Source organism: Dreissena polymorpha, chromosome 4 (assembly GCF_020536995.1).
Source record: "Dreissena polymorpha isolate Duluth1 chromosome 4, UMN_Dpol_1.0, whole genome shotgun sequence".
Classification (NCBI taxonomy): domain Eukaryota; kingdom Metazoa; phylum Mollusca; class Bivalvia; order Myida; family Dreissenidae; genus Dreissena; species Dreissena polymorpha.
The window spans coordinates 30,404,933-30,419,719 of record NC_068358.1 but is presented as its reverse complement, the minus strand read 5'-3'; the positions used below and the strand labels follow the sequence as shown (position 1 = coordinate 30,419,719).

The 14,787-nt window shown below is 35.2% G+C and overlaps 2 protein-coding genes across 10 annotated transcripts in view; both read left to right on the top strand.

The window, feature by feature from the left end:
- LOC127880264 (protein 4.1-like) overlaps positions 1–14,787 on the top strand; it is a 60,947-nt gene that overhangs the window by 30,857 nt on the left and 15,303 nt on the right. The window lies entirely within an intron of this gene.
- Positions 19–14,787, top strand: part of LOC127880260 (uncharacterized) — a 132,188-nt gene continuing 117,419 nt past the window's right edge. The window contains exon 1 of one of the 2 annotated variants that reach the window (XM_052427583.1): positions 19–10,776. In XM_052427583.1, coding sequence (XP_052283543.1) covers positions 100–6,027 — 5,928 coding nt within the window. In that variant the 5' untranslated portion in view covers positions 19–99 and the 3' untranslated portion in view covers positions 6,028–10,776. Of the gene's footprint in view, positions 10,950–14,787 lie in introns of both variants that reach the window. The other variant, XM_052427582.1, reaches the window with a different exon arrangement.

The window sequence follows — 14,787 nt, the reverse complement described above, 5'->3', positions numbered from 1 at the left end:
GTTGGTACAAGTAGTATGATAGCTGATACTAACCAAGACTTTAGAGACCAAACTAATGGTGACATAGCTATTGTTAACCCATATGCTCAAATTAAAGACATGCCCGATGTTGTAGATAAATCAACTAAACATGCACATAGTGCTAGCGAGAAATATCTGTTTTCTTACCCATCTTCATCTCTCGGTTCTCTCCTTTCTAAGGATGAGTATGAAACTCATGTTTCGATTTCTGAAAAGCCTTCAGCAAAACTTCACGCAAGTGACTATGATCTTGTTTCTAGTAGTCGTAAAACTAAAAACCAACTTTCACACAGCACTTCTGTAGGGGCATTAAACAAGAATAAGAACAAAAGTCATTATGATGAGATCCCTGGTGAAATTCTAAGTATTAAATGTAATGAAGAACAAATCTACGCTGTTATTAATCAATCCTGCGAAAGCACTTTAAATGTAGTTGATCGGAAAATCCATGGACGTTGCTCTGACGTTTTTAGTGATGAAACAGATCATTATGCAGAAATTCCTGCTGCCCAAAAGATCATTGGCAGAAAAAGTAAGAGTTTTAAAGAAAGGCAAACATCAGAATATGACAGTAAAAGTACCCCATCATTAGTTGACAATTCAAAGCCAAAACCAATTTTAAAGTCTCCACCTAATGAAAAAGTTGTTAAAGAAAAAACAGATTCATTAACACGAAGAATTTTTAGTAGAACATCTAGCATTTTTAAAAGCAAACAAAAACCCAACGTTAGTGACAATCAGTCTTACAATCCCAAAACTGATTTTGAACAATCAGTACCAGACTTAATGGTACCTAAGTCAAATCCTAAATCCCTTAATACAGTTGTAGAATATGCAAGGGTAAATAAGGCAAGGAAATCACATTCATTTTCACAAGGTCATCGTAAACCATCCATCACTAGTGAACCCTTACCAGAAATCCCCAGCAAAATGTGGGAGGGAATCTATCCACCTGATAGATCAGAAAATACAGATACCACCAAACACAGCCTGAGAGAAGAATTTAAAATGTACCTTCTTGATCCAGAACTGGCAAGTACACCCAGAGGGTCTATGACCTCTTCACAGGACTCACAAGAAAAACAGGGACAAGACAAGCATGAGAATGTTGATGTACAGCCTAAGAACAAAACATTTTTTGAAAAAGATGGAAACTTAAGAAGAGAAACAAATGTTGACGTACAGGATTGTGCTCAGTCTGACAATCTTGATCAAAAAGTGTCTCAAATATTCAATTGTGAAGATAAACAAGATGGGGTGGCTGATGAAATAGTTGTACAAAGTCAACCTGATAATGTAAATTGTCCAGAAGATCAGAATTTCAATCAACAGGGCCAATTACCATATGAGATGTCATGTGAAACAGATGCAAATGATCAACAACATGATGCAGAATCACAAAGATTATTGCATCTAATTTCTCATTCCTCTATAGCAAGTTTGTATAAACTAGACTATTCAGCTAGTGTCAAATCTAGCATAAATTCTGAACGAAATGATACTGAAGACAGTATGACACTCCTTAACATTGATGATCATGATCTGGAGCGGTTTTCTAATCTGTCTAGCTGTTCAAGTGAGCTTGACTTACAATTGACTGCTTTACAACAAAATGAATTACTTATACCTGATTGTGATCTGGAAAGATTCAGCACTATTTCAACAGATTCTGAAGAATTCACACCTCAAAACCTTTCAACTATTTATAGTGGTGATTCTTCTCCTAGTTGCAAGGACAAGAATAAGAAAGTCTCTGCATGTAATAAAGTAGATTGTCCACAGCATTTTCAAATTGTTAAAAAGCTTTTTGGTAAGTCAGGTGCTACACAAGTTGTGAAAGACAATAAAGCTTTTCAGGTCAGACAAAACCATCAATCAACAGTCCCAGCATTTGTCATTGAAAATTATGACTGCGAACCATTCAGGTTTAAAAAGGGAAACAGTCAATCAAAAGACCAAAACATTAATGAAAAGCCTTGCATAGAAATACTGGTTAAAGACCATTCAATTGAGAAAGAAAAAGGAAACTTATCAGCAGACAGAGAAACTATGGACTTTTTTACTGAACCAGATTCTCTGAAAGAATTTAAACAAAAGCGAAATTACACTACAGAACCTGAACCAGCCTTTCAAAATATATACCAAGAGTCTTTTCCTACAGATGAATCTGACAGAGACCAAATCATTGGTTCTCACGGGCTTTCTCCTGATGGTTGTCAGGACCAAGACACAATTGATTTTGTTGATCTTTTGAACATTTCTAAAACTGAAATTTTAAATAGTTTTGTTGATCATACATATGTCAATCTAGTTTCTTGTCACCATAAACTTGCAGATTTTGGTTCATGTGAAACAGACTCTACCCCATGTTCAGTAAAATGTTCCACTGAAGACTGCATTGACAATCATGACAACAAACAAGAGACAGTAAATAACGAAAATGTAGAATCTGCTATTAAGAAAACAGAAACTGAAGTTTTTGTTAGTAAGACACAAGACATTGTAGATGATTCTAGTGAACATGAGGATAATAGTTGTGTTTGTTTGATTCCACAGAATAAGGTTTATGTGTCAAAGACAGATGAAAAAGAATTTGATCCTCATACATTTTACCAACAGAATGTAAGTTCAAAATCAGGTGAACATGTCAGTACTAAACGCTTTGCTCATAAGTTGGCAACAGAATGTACCATCCAAAGGAAAGAAACATGTGGAGAAAGTGGTGGGGTGACCAAACAAGATGCTACCATTGTGTCTGGTAATGTTAAAGTGGACAAAGCTCAAAATGTTTACAAACCACCATTTATTTTATACAGAACATCTTCACCTATAAATGAAATTAAAAAGCAAACAGCACCATACACTAAAGAAAATTTTGTTTCTCAAAAGCAAACATCTGAAAGGGACAGTAATATTTCAACTCAATACAGTAAGAAACAGACTAATACTAAAGTTACAACACCTCATTCAGTTTCCTCAGGCTGCAGCTCTTCCCAAAGGATGACTGGTCACATTTCTAATATATCATTTGATAGTTCTCTCAGTATCAGAAATTCGTCTGATGAAAAGCAAAAGTCTAAAATGACTCCAGGTGTTATTCACATTTTAAACCCATGCCCATCTGGCTGGCTTGAAGGAGGAGTAAAAACCAAATATAAGATAGGCCAGCAATCTTGTAACTCTGACAAAAATGAATCTGAGCATTTACAGAATGTGTCTGTATTAGACTTTGATCCTAGTTTAATGTGCACTGACATCATCATAGACAATGATGAAGATGCTCGTTTAGCAAAACCACAGTGCAGTGAAGGTCAGTCTACTGGTGAATGCACTCGGATACAAAACAAGAACATTCCTGATATTGCTAATATACATAGAGCTGAGCTTCTTTGTAAGAGAGTATGGAATTATAAACCAAAACAGAGGGAAAATGCTAAATTGGTGGATATAAGCAATTCTGATGAGCAAAGTGAAAAGGATGATAACACTGATGACTTTGATGTAAAAATAAATAGAGGTCCTGGGACATGTGATGATGAACAAAATTGTGAAAGTCACCCAGAAAACTGTTCGCAAACAAATGACAAATGTTTTAATGCAAGTTCTGATAAGTTAAGTTCTCATAAAAGCCAGACGATAGAAACTAATCATGAAGTTGGCTGTGCAAAAAACAGCCAAGGTGCCATTTCAGAAACAGCTGGATTTGTCTCTAATAATTCTGCTGCAGCGGATGGACATTCAGTGAAAATTGCTGACATGGTAGGTGACATGAACATTATTGATGAAAACTCTGAGTCCTCTGAAAGCTCAGGTACAGAGGATGGGGAAGTAGAACACACAGAAACTATTATTGATTGTACTGAAATGGGTACACTTGAAAAGTCAGAGAGCAATATGTTTGAAGATTTACTTGAGAAGTTGGAATCTGTTGGCCTTGGTAAGGTGAAACTTGATGTGAAGAACTTTTCGATACAAGCACGAGAAATGAAAGCAGTTGAACACTTAGAAGTCATTGATTCTGACTCCGACTCCGATTCAAGTTTTACTGAAACTGATTCAGATTCTGGAGATGAAGTAGAGCTGGCTAGTTTTGACATGCCTGAAATAACACACCATCCAGGCTTGGATTCATCATTTGACATGTATGACAAAATTTTTGATTATGATACTAATCATTTTGCTATTGATTGTAGCTTTGAAGATGTAAAAGCATACCATATGCCGTCTGATGATTTTGAAGATACTGATGAGTGCGCATTTTTAGATTCAGAAGTGGTTTCTACTAAATACTCACATTTAAACCCACCTGATGTTATTGATAATACTCCATATAGAGCTGGAAAGTCAAATTTAAAAGCAAGGACCAAAAGCGAACCAAATTTAATCAGAAGGCGGGTAAGGTTTGAAGAAAATCTGCCTGTTTACAAGTCAACTCAAAATTTGAAAACTGTTCAAAAGGTGCCATTTTTGGATGCAAATGAACATGAACAGATGAAAAAAATAGAACAGTTTATTACATGCTTGTTTGATGTTGAACCTTCAAAGCTGGGCAGGAGAGAAACTGATGAAGTTGATGATGATCACCGAGTAGACAATGAAAAAGGTGAAGACTCAACTAATAATGTTAATATGGATGAAAAGGTCAATGATTGGACATCATGTATGGAAGATTACTGGTCTGACTCCATTGAATCCACAGGGCATCCAAAAATAGTAAAACCTGTATCTTCCCGTGGAAACAGATGGCGCAAAGCCTTTCAACAAACATTAAATAAAAGAGCTGAGATAGAAGATGATGACTATGAAGTGATTCAAAGTCCCTGGCCTCAAGGAGAAGTAATTGCAGATATGAGCAGTGTGGTCATTCATAAAAGTAAGTCGCCATTCCTTTTTACCAATTTTTGCTGCGGTAAAGAGGAGATTCAGATATCCAAAGATGACACGGGTTCTTGGCCAGACAGTTTATCTGAAAGCAAGCCAGACAGTTTATCTGAAAGCATACCTGAAGTGAATACAACAGTCTCTGTAAAGGGCATTTCTTATGAAAACAATGACAAATCAGGAACAGATCAGCTTGAAAAAGACAAAATGACTGCAGCTGGATTTCCCACCAATGAAGCGGAGAAATTGTTACCAAGAACTTCAATCGCCAGATACACATACACCATAAATGAAAGTTCAGATGATGAATCACCAAAAATCAAATCTGTCACATATGAATATGTGACCGAATACAAACTGAATAATGTTAAGGTACATTATCAGCAAAACAGGAAAGTGCAGACAGACATGACCTGCCAGACTGATGACCATGACAGAGCTAGGGAGTTCAAAGAATGTACTGAAAAGACACCAACTGCACAGTTTCAAGATGACAGTAAGACTTATGGAGCTGAGGACAGGCCCAGAGCTTATCCAATTGAGCCTGTTATAGAAAAGTCCATTTGTTGCCCCCTTGGTCCCTTTGATCCCAGAGCTAACGATATTGAGCCTGTTATAGAAAAGTCTATTTTCTACCCTCTTGGTCCATATGATTCAAGAGCGAAAAATATTGAGCCTGAAATAGAAAAGTCCATTTGTTATCCTCTGGGTCACACAGATGGGTTGCCTGAATCATGGAGTGTCTCGGTCAATGGAAACAGCATAGATAAATTAGATCACCCGATTCAAAGCAAGGTAATGGAAATATTTAATGTAAGCGATGATGGTGATAAACACACAAATGAAAAGGTACCTGTTGAAAAACTACCTGTTAAAGAGGATCTTATTAAGAAGTCAGTATTCTATGAGTTGTTGGCTGAAAAACCGCCCAATCAGTACAAAGCAGTAGCATATTCTCAGCATATAGTTCCAGAGACAAGGGTAATACTGGAACACAATTCTGAAACATTTGTGTGGAGTTCTTCACAGGCTAAAATTCCCTTTCATACTGGACTTTATGAAAACCATGAGGGTTCAAGTGATGGAGTGTTTTCTATGAACAGAGGAAATATAAATGGGGATTGAATGTATACCACATTATGTTAAATATATCAGTTTTCTAACTACAATCATCAGGTTAATTGAATTGGATGCAAGTTTTGAACAAAAATTGTCATAAATTATTACATTTATCATATAATGCCAACTCATTATTTAAGATCAGAGCTTTCGCAAGGCCTTACACTGACCTTTACTCTTTGTCATTTAACCCATAACAAGGTAGGCTTTGAATACAATTTCAGCTTTATTAAGTGTTCAAGTATAATATTAAAGCCATACAGTGTTTTTTTCATTCAAAATCGGTCCGGTTATTTGCCCCATTCCCCATGGAAAAAAGAATATATTTTTCCCAAATGGGAGCTAAAAACTCTAAATAAAAGGTTGCCCAAAAAAAATTTTTTATTAGATCTCAATATTTTGTTAATCTCCCATTTATAGAAGGTCAACCTAAGTAAAAATAATACTGAAAACACTTGTATTCTCAATTTTGAAGCATTTGTAAGCAAAACAACAACAACACTTATTTCCCAATTTTAGGCAAAACGCCGCAAATTTTCCCAATCCAAAGGGACTCGGACCCAAAATGGTGAGAAAAAAAACACTGATACAGCAAAATGCTATAGAGTGTGCTGCAATATTCAGAAAGATATAACAGTGTTGTTGGACATTCCTTATACATACATTGTTTTGTAAAATGTTGATGACTTTAAAGTTCTCAGTGTGAAAAAAGTAAGTGTGTGGTTATTAAGCAAAAGTTGTATTACTGGTTAATCAATGCAGAAAGTTAATTTAACTAAAGAGTAAAGTCCATGGAATACTAGAAAAACAATTATACATGTATTTTTAAAAATTGAGGTAAAAGTTTTGGTGACCGGCACATTTAATTTTACATAAATTGCTCAAAAGATTTCTCATACATTCAGTTCTATTTTGCCAGGGTATCTATCTTTGTTTTTTAATTAAATAAATGTTGTTATGTGCTGTGTTTAATTTATTTTGTAATAATTATTCATTATATTCTTTTAAAAATGTACATAACTTATTTATAATTGTGCAATATTGACATTTGTAAACTACTTAAACATGTTTTCTACTAGCAAATCCAGTTTTTGTATTACTGTTTGTATACATGGCATATAGTGTTACTTGTAATTTTCTTGCCAAACCTTAAAAGTACAAAAAACACAAATTAAGGGTAAACATTTGAAGTGTTGTGCTATGTTTGTAAAAAGTGCTTGAATGTGTAATGTTTATTTTTACTGATGTTAATGAAATGTTTGGATCATGCTGAAAGTTCTTGTTTTATGGTTTGTTTTTAATCTAACAGTAATGCCCTTTTATTGTCCAGTCCTCATAAATGGTATGAGATTATAAGTTTGTGTTTGTATGTTGGTAAAACTTGTGTTGTTATAGAGGGATCTACTGTAGAATGCTAAATGATGATCTGAGATCATTTAAGTGGAATCATGTTATCATTTTGTTATCAAAATATGCCTCTTTTTCACATTGTACCATAAAATGGTCTTCATATTAGATGCTGTGCATATTAACATATCTGTATCTCATACTGGGGTGTACAAATCTGTTAAAAGCCACTCGCCTTGCAGGTCTACCAGCTGACAAAATTAGGTTTCACTAATTTATTAATGGTAACCTATGGTTTTTATGCTCCCCCCAAAAAAATTTGGGGGGAGCATATAGTCGCCGCTTCGTCTGTCTGTCCATGTGTCTGTGCGTCCGTGTGTCCATCCGTGCACAATTTTTCATCCGTGCACAATTTTTCCCGGGCTATTTCTCAGCCACTAATGACCGGAATTCAATGAAACTTTATGGGAAGCTTCACTACCAAGAGGAGATGTGCATATTATCAGCGGGTTCTGGTCGGATGATTTTTCACAGAGTAATGGCCCTTTGAAATTTTCCATTAACTGTACATATAGTGTAATCCTTGTCCGGGCTATTTCTCAGCAACCAATGACCGGAATTCAATGAAACTTTATGGGAAGCTTCACTAGCAAGAGGAGATGTGCATATTATCAGCAGGTTCTGGTCGGATGATTTTTCACAGAGTTATGGCCCTTTGAAATTTTCCATTACCTGTACATATAGTGCAATTCTTGTCTGGGCTTTTTCTCAGCAATTAATGACCGGAATTCAATGAAACTTTATGGGAAGCTTCACTACCAAGGGGAGATGTGCATATTATCAGCGGGTTCTGGTCGGAAGATTTTTCACAGAGTTATGGCCCTTTGAAATTTTCCATTACCTGTACATATAGTGCAATTCTTGTGCCGGCTATTTCTTAGCAACTAATGACTGGAATACAATGATACATAATGGAAAGCTTCACTACCAAGAGGAGATGTGCATATTATCAGCGGGTTCTGGTCGGATGATTTTTCACAGAGTTATGGCCCTTTGAAATTTTATATAAAAAAATTATTGTCCCCTCAACTACTGTGCCCTCAAGACGTTTCCTTTTATCTGAATATATAGTGCAATATTGTGACAAAAAAAACTTTTGGGGAGCATCACCCGTCTCCAACGGTTTCTTGTTGCAATTAAATATTGATTTGTTGTGGGGAAAATTACATCCTTCAATCATGGAATGCAAATATTATTCACTCAAAGCCTTGCGCTGACTAATCTGAAAGAGTTTTGCAAGCATTTCTGATGTACTATTTATCCAGATAAAATTTTTAGTACCAATGCAAGCGAGTTAGTGGAATTTTACACCTCTGTTATAACATGGTAACATGTAGCATGCATGCCATAACATTTCATGTGGTCTATGGAAATTTACACTTGCAAAAATCATAATTCTGGCTGTACACATATTTTAAATTAAAAAAGGTGTTGCAGCTTTTAAACTTTTCTGGCAGTGAAGTCCAGTCAAAGCAATTGCTTAATTTCTATTACCACATCTGCATATTATCCAAACTTAATGATGTTTTCACTGATGTTTCACTGCTCCTTAGCTTGAACCACTTGCTGAATGCATGCCAACAAAGTTAACACACCTAATGCAAAATGTGTCAGAAAATAAGAATAGTATGTCAGACATGTTTGATAACATTTATCAAGGGCCTACCTTTCTTTTTTTTAATAAAGATATATAAAAGCCTTTAATCTCAATGCAATTTAAGTCTGATCAGTATAATTATGGAGGCTGAATGACACTGACTTGAAACAATGTGGAAAAATCATTTGGGAAATAACTCTTACTTATCCACCTTCGCCAGTAATTGATAGTTGAGTTATCGGAATGGCCTCATCAGTCTCTGAACATGAGTCTGTGCGGAACATTTTGTGTCCGCTCCTTACCCTTTAAAGGAATTTATTGAAACTAGGCTCAAATATTTAAGTAATTGAGATAATGGGCAGAAGCTTAGAGTAATCTCACACACTTAAAGTGAAGGTCACATTTGAAGGTCAAATCTTTGAGCATCCATTTTTGATTTTGCTCCATTATCTATTTTACCTGATGATGGATTTTTGCCAACTACAGGGTAAATGTCAAGTTTATTGAAATTATGTGCAGAAGGCATGAGGCATTCAAGCTATTTTATGGTAGTTAATAGGTTGCTCTGGAAGGTTAAAAATGGCGGTGGAAAAAGTAAGAAACATGGTTTAAACGCAGAGGTTGTACAAGTAATTAATTTTCGTTTTCCCATTGAATTACTTGTAAAAACCTGGATTCTGACAAAATCATCCCATGGAACTGTCTTAAAACTAGAGAGTAACATGGTAGAGTGAATGATGTTCGGGACTCTAGTCATGGTGTCTGTGAACACTCTTAAACACACATTTGTAAAATGCCCAGTGTCAAGTCTGAAGTCAAGCTGTCATCAATCTTTTTGCTTAATATTTTAATTATTTACTTATATCTTGTTTGAGATTAAAACCTTTTGTATTTGTTTGGCCTGGTTATGGACTTTTGCAAGTGGAAGGCTTGTGAAAGGAGATTTGATACATCAACAAGTATTCGATCTGATAACCATAATCTTGTTTAGTCCATTTACAATGCATGGATGTTGTCTCAAAAGTTATTATATTTTTTAACTTTTTATATAAGAAAAAATCGCAACCATCGATTGTTATTTTACATATTCTAAAATGCCTGTATATCAGAGTAACCCCAATGTTTCATTGCTGACTTTCAGATCACATCTCAAGCCAGTTTTTTAATAATTTGTGTAACAGGATATTTTGTGTGTAACACCTAGGGTTGGAGACAAAAATAAATTCTTCAAAATTAGGAATTTAATATAAATAAAAACAAAATCTGTTACACAAGGAACTCATTAAAGCATGATTTTAACAGCCCAACATGAACAGTGACATTATATGTGCTATTAATTAAGACCACTTTACTTTATAATTCTGGGTTTGAAAAGACTGCTGCATAATAACTGATTATATCATGGATTGCACATGGATTTAAAGCATGACTTAAAAGTCCTGTGCATTAAAGAAAATATTTTTTTACATGTTTAGCTCATCTATTTTTTGAAAAAAAATTATGAGCTATTGTCATCACCTTGGCGTCGGCGTCGGCGTTGGCGTTGGCGTCGGCGTCCGGTTAAGTTTTGCGTTTAGGTCCACTTTTCTCAAAAAGTATCAATGCTATTGCATTCAAACTTGGTACACTTACTTACTATCATGAGGGGACTGGGCAGGCAAAGTTAGATAACTCTGGCGTGCATTTTGACAGAATTATGTGCCCTTTTTATACTTAGAAAATTGAAAATTTTGGTTAAGTTTTGCGTTTAGGTCCACTTTTCTCAGTAAGTATCAATGCTATTGCATTCAAACTTGGTACACTTACTTACTATCATGAGGGGACTGGGCAGGCAAGTTAGATAACTCTGGCGTGCATTTTGACAGAATTATGTGCCCTTTTTATACTTAGAAAATTGAAAATTTTGGTTAAGTTTTGTGTTTAGGTCCATTTTATTCCTTAAGCATCAAAGCTATTGCTTTCATACTTGCAACACTTACTAACTATCATAAGGGGACTGTGCAGGCAAAGTAATGTAACTCTGACTGGCATTTTGACAGAATTATGTGCCCTTTTTATACTTAGAAAATTGAAAATTTGATTAAGTTTTGTGGTAGGTCCACTTTATTCCTACAGTATCAAAGCTATTGCTTTCATACTTGCAACACTTAAGAACTATCCTAAGGGGACCGTGCAGGCAAAGTTATGTAACTCTGACTGGCATTTGGACGGAATTATGGGCCCTTTATACTTAGAAAATTGAAAATTTGGTTAAGATTTATGTTTTGGTCCACTTTACCCCTAAAGAATCATAGATATTGCTTTCATACTTGGAACACTCACAAACTATCATAAGGGTACAGTAAAAGGACAATTGCATAACTCTGGTTGTCATTGTTACGGAATTATGGCCCTTTTTTGACTTAGTAACTTTTAATATATGGTTAAATTTTGTGTTTCGATCCACTTTACTTCTTAAGTATCAAGGCTATTGCTTTCAAACTTCAAATACTTTCATGCTATCATGAGGTTACTGTACCTGGCAAGTTGAATTTTACCTTGACCTTTGAATGACCTTGACTCTCAAGGTCAAATTATTAAATTTTGCTAAAATTGCCATAACTTCTTTATTTATGATTAGATTTGATTGATACTTTGACGAAACTACTCTTACCTGACATACCACAATAGACTCCACCCAAACCATCCCCTGTGCCCTCCCCCCCTCCCCCCCCCTAATTTTTTTTTTTTTTTTTTTTTTTTTTTTTAAGATCATCTGACAAATTACCACCACACCCTCACACTATACCCCCCCCCATTTTTTTTTTTTAAACGGTTATGTTTGAAATACCGTCGAACCATTGCACCCAAAAAATACCCCCCCCATCGCCACCCCCAACCCCCACAACCCCCCCCCCCCCCCCCCCCCCACCCCCCCCCCCCCCCCCCCCCCCCCCCCCCCCCCCCCCCCCCCCCCCCCCGCCCCCGATTTTTTTTTTTTTTTTTTTTTCTGCTTTTTTGGAAGATAATGTAATAAATGTCCACAACCCCACACTATAAACCCCTCTTCACTCCACCCCTCCCTCCTTTGTGATTGAAAATGAGAGTCCCTTCACCTTTAAAAAGAAAATAGATGAGCGGTCTGCACCCGCAAGGCGGTGCTCTTGTTTATTTAAGTATAAGCCTGTTTAGTTTTTTTACAGGTTTTATGGGTTTCTGCAGATTTTACAAGTCAGGCTCAAAAACATTTTTACAGGAAAGTTAAGGTTACATTAGGCTATTTTTCAGAGTGACCCTTTTCTGCTTTTGCACATAATGAACAAAGAAATCTTATTTTTATTGAATTGTTCTTTTTTTTACATTTTATAGGATACTCCCATTAAACAACTTATTAAAAACTGTTGGCTTGGGAATGTGTATACGATAAGGCGTTTCTATACTCTTGAATAAAATCTGACTCAATTTTAATCATCATCAGTGTCTTTATAAATTTAAAAATGATTGCCAGAGCAGTGTTAACAGTGACATATTGGAGTTACTCCTCTCATTAAAATCTAACTTCTTCTATTTTACTTGTTGTTAAGTATTGTTTGAATAAAATTGAAACAACAACATCCGTCTGTACTTTCTAACACCTAGTTGCTTATTTATTTTTATTTCTTACATAACAATCCCCTGGCGGTGTTTTAGCATGTTCACTGTTCACTTAACTAAAAATTTGAAATTTGCGTATTTTATTTACATGTTTTATTTAATAACTATGAAAACCGCAGTTAATAACGCTCTGGAAAAGTTTAGTGTGGAACTGATGTATCTGGTATCAAAATGATAAGCATATACAACAGTTTCACCCTTACCTTCAACTTTTACAACCTTCATGCATATTGGAAATGGACTTAACAAACTGTATTTTTCATTTTTCTTAATAACCTATTATTCTATATATATTTATACATGTGTACCCACTAAGGTCAAGTTGGTAATTTCTGACAAAATTGCGAAGATTCCCGGTTACAAAAAGTTGCACACAGCTCTTTTTTATATCCCCATATAAATAATGGTGCCCAAATCAGAAAATCCTTGTCTTTCTTGGATTTTATCATCCTTGGATATTATCATTAATATGATAGAGCTAAGAAGTCTACTAGAGCTAGAAGTCTACCTGAATTCGGGTATGTTTTGACAGGGCTATGAATCTTAATGCAAAGTAATTGTTTTGCTATTGTTGATTACTTGCGGAAACTTCTGGGTTATTTTATTAAAATATTCAGGAGAATTGAGACGGAATCAGTAGGTTGATTCCATGATGCTTTTAGCTCTTTACCCTTTCCCACTCAGAGGCAAATTGACAATGGCTATATGCAACCAGCATAAAACCAGAACAGCCTGCGAGTAACTTGCAGTATATTAAGATTTTATGCTGTTTGCAGCTCATCAGTATCTAACTGTTGGAAATGAAGCCTTTAAAACTTGAATTTAGTAATTCAATAAGCAATAGTTAAAACGACTGTTTTATATTTCTGTATAGCAAAATCCAATGGAAGCCCTGCAAACTTAAATAAGAGTACATTATTAGAAAAGATTTTATTTTAGGAAGACTTAAAATTCTGTAAACTGTAGAAAAATTCAGGTGATAAAAGTTTATGCTTCATAAATGTTACCAAATATTTAATATTGTGTTTATAAGCTATCAACAGAAAATATAGATTATAAACATTTAAACATTAATTTGCTAATATAATTAATCTTTACAATTGAGATTTGTGTATTCACAGGGAACTAATAAACTGCGTTATTGAAGATATTTATATACACATTTTACCAAGTTGAAACACTTTTTATGTTAAAGAGCAGAAAAACTACGATTATACATTGGTTAAAATATGTATATTAATTGAAGTAAAGAAGCCTTACAATGAATCTCAAGGCAGTATGAAACTACATTTAATACGGATACTAGATATGAGAGAATGCTCTTTTAACCATTAAACAGCTGTTACAATACCAATGTATGGCAATAAAAGGAAGGAAGTCCTATCTTTTTATAGAATATAAATGTACATTTTGCCTGAGTTTTAACCCTGTAGAATTGGAGGGCATCATACTCTATAACTATCCTTGAAGAGAGAACCTGCATAATTATACACAATTGTCACAAAAAATGCCACTTCAGGTCCAAGGTTGAATAAAACTTTAACTGAGTTGGAAAAAGGTTGAAGTAGATATTGTCCAGCCTGGCTGTCAATAAGACATGAAATATCATTTAAAAGTGAAGTTGACAATTCCAACAACCATATTGATATTAACAGGGGTGTGATTTTTCCGCGGATCTGCGGATTTCCGCGGATCAAGTTGTCCGGGGTCATTTTCGCGATTCGTGTAAATTCGAAGAAAAAAATGGGTGAAAGTACAACCGAATCCGCGGATGTATTTCATAAGAGGCCCGAAAAATCCGCGGCCTGCCAAACATCTCCGCATATTACACTTGTATTCTGTCTTAGCATTTTTTTAAACGAGCGATGTCATTGGCTATATTTTCCCAATCTTCCAATTAAAATCCGTCTTTTTTAATGTATTTCATATTTCTTTGCTGACTTGATTGCAAATGGCACCTTTGTGAAGCATTAATGCAGATGAACGAACGAATCTCACAAAATCTCAGAGATTTAACAATTATTAAAAAAAAAGATTAAATGGAAAAGGGAAGAAACAACAGTGGATACAAATCAGAAAGCGATACCACTTTCTGAATAGGTACGGAAGATCAACTGTCTTGGTAAGAC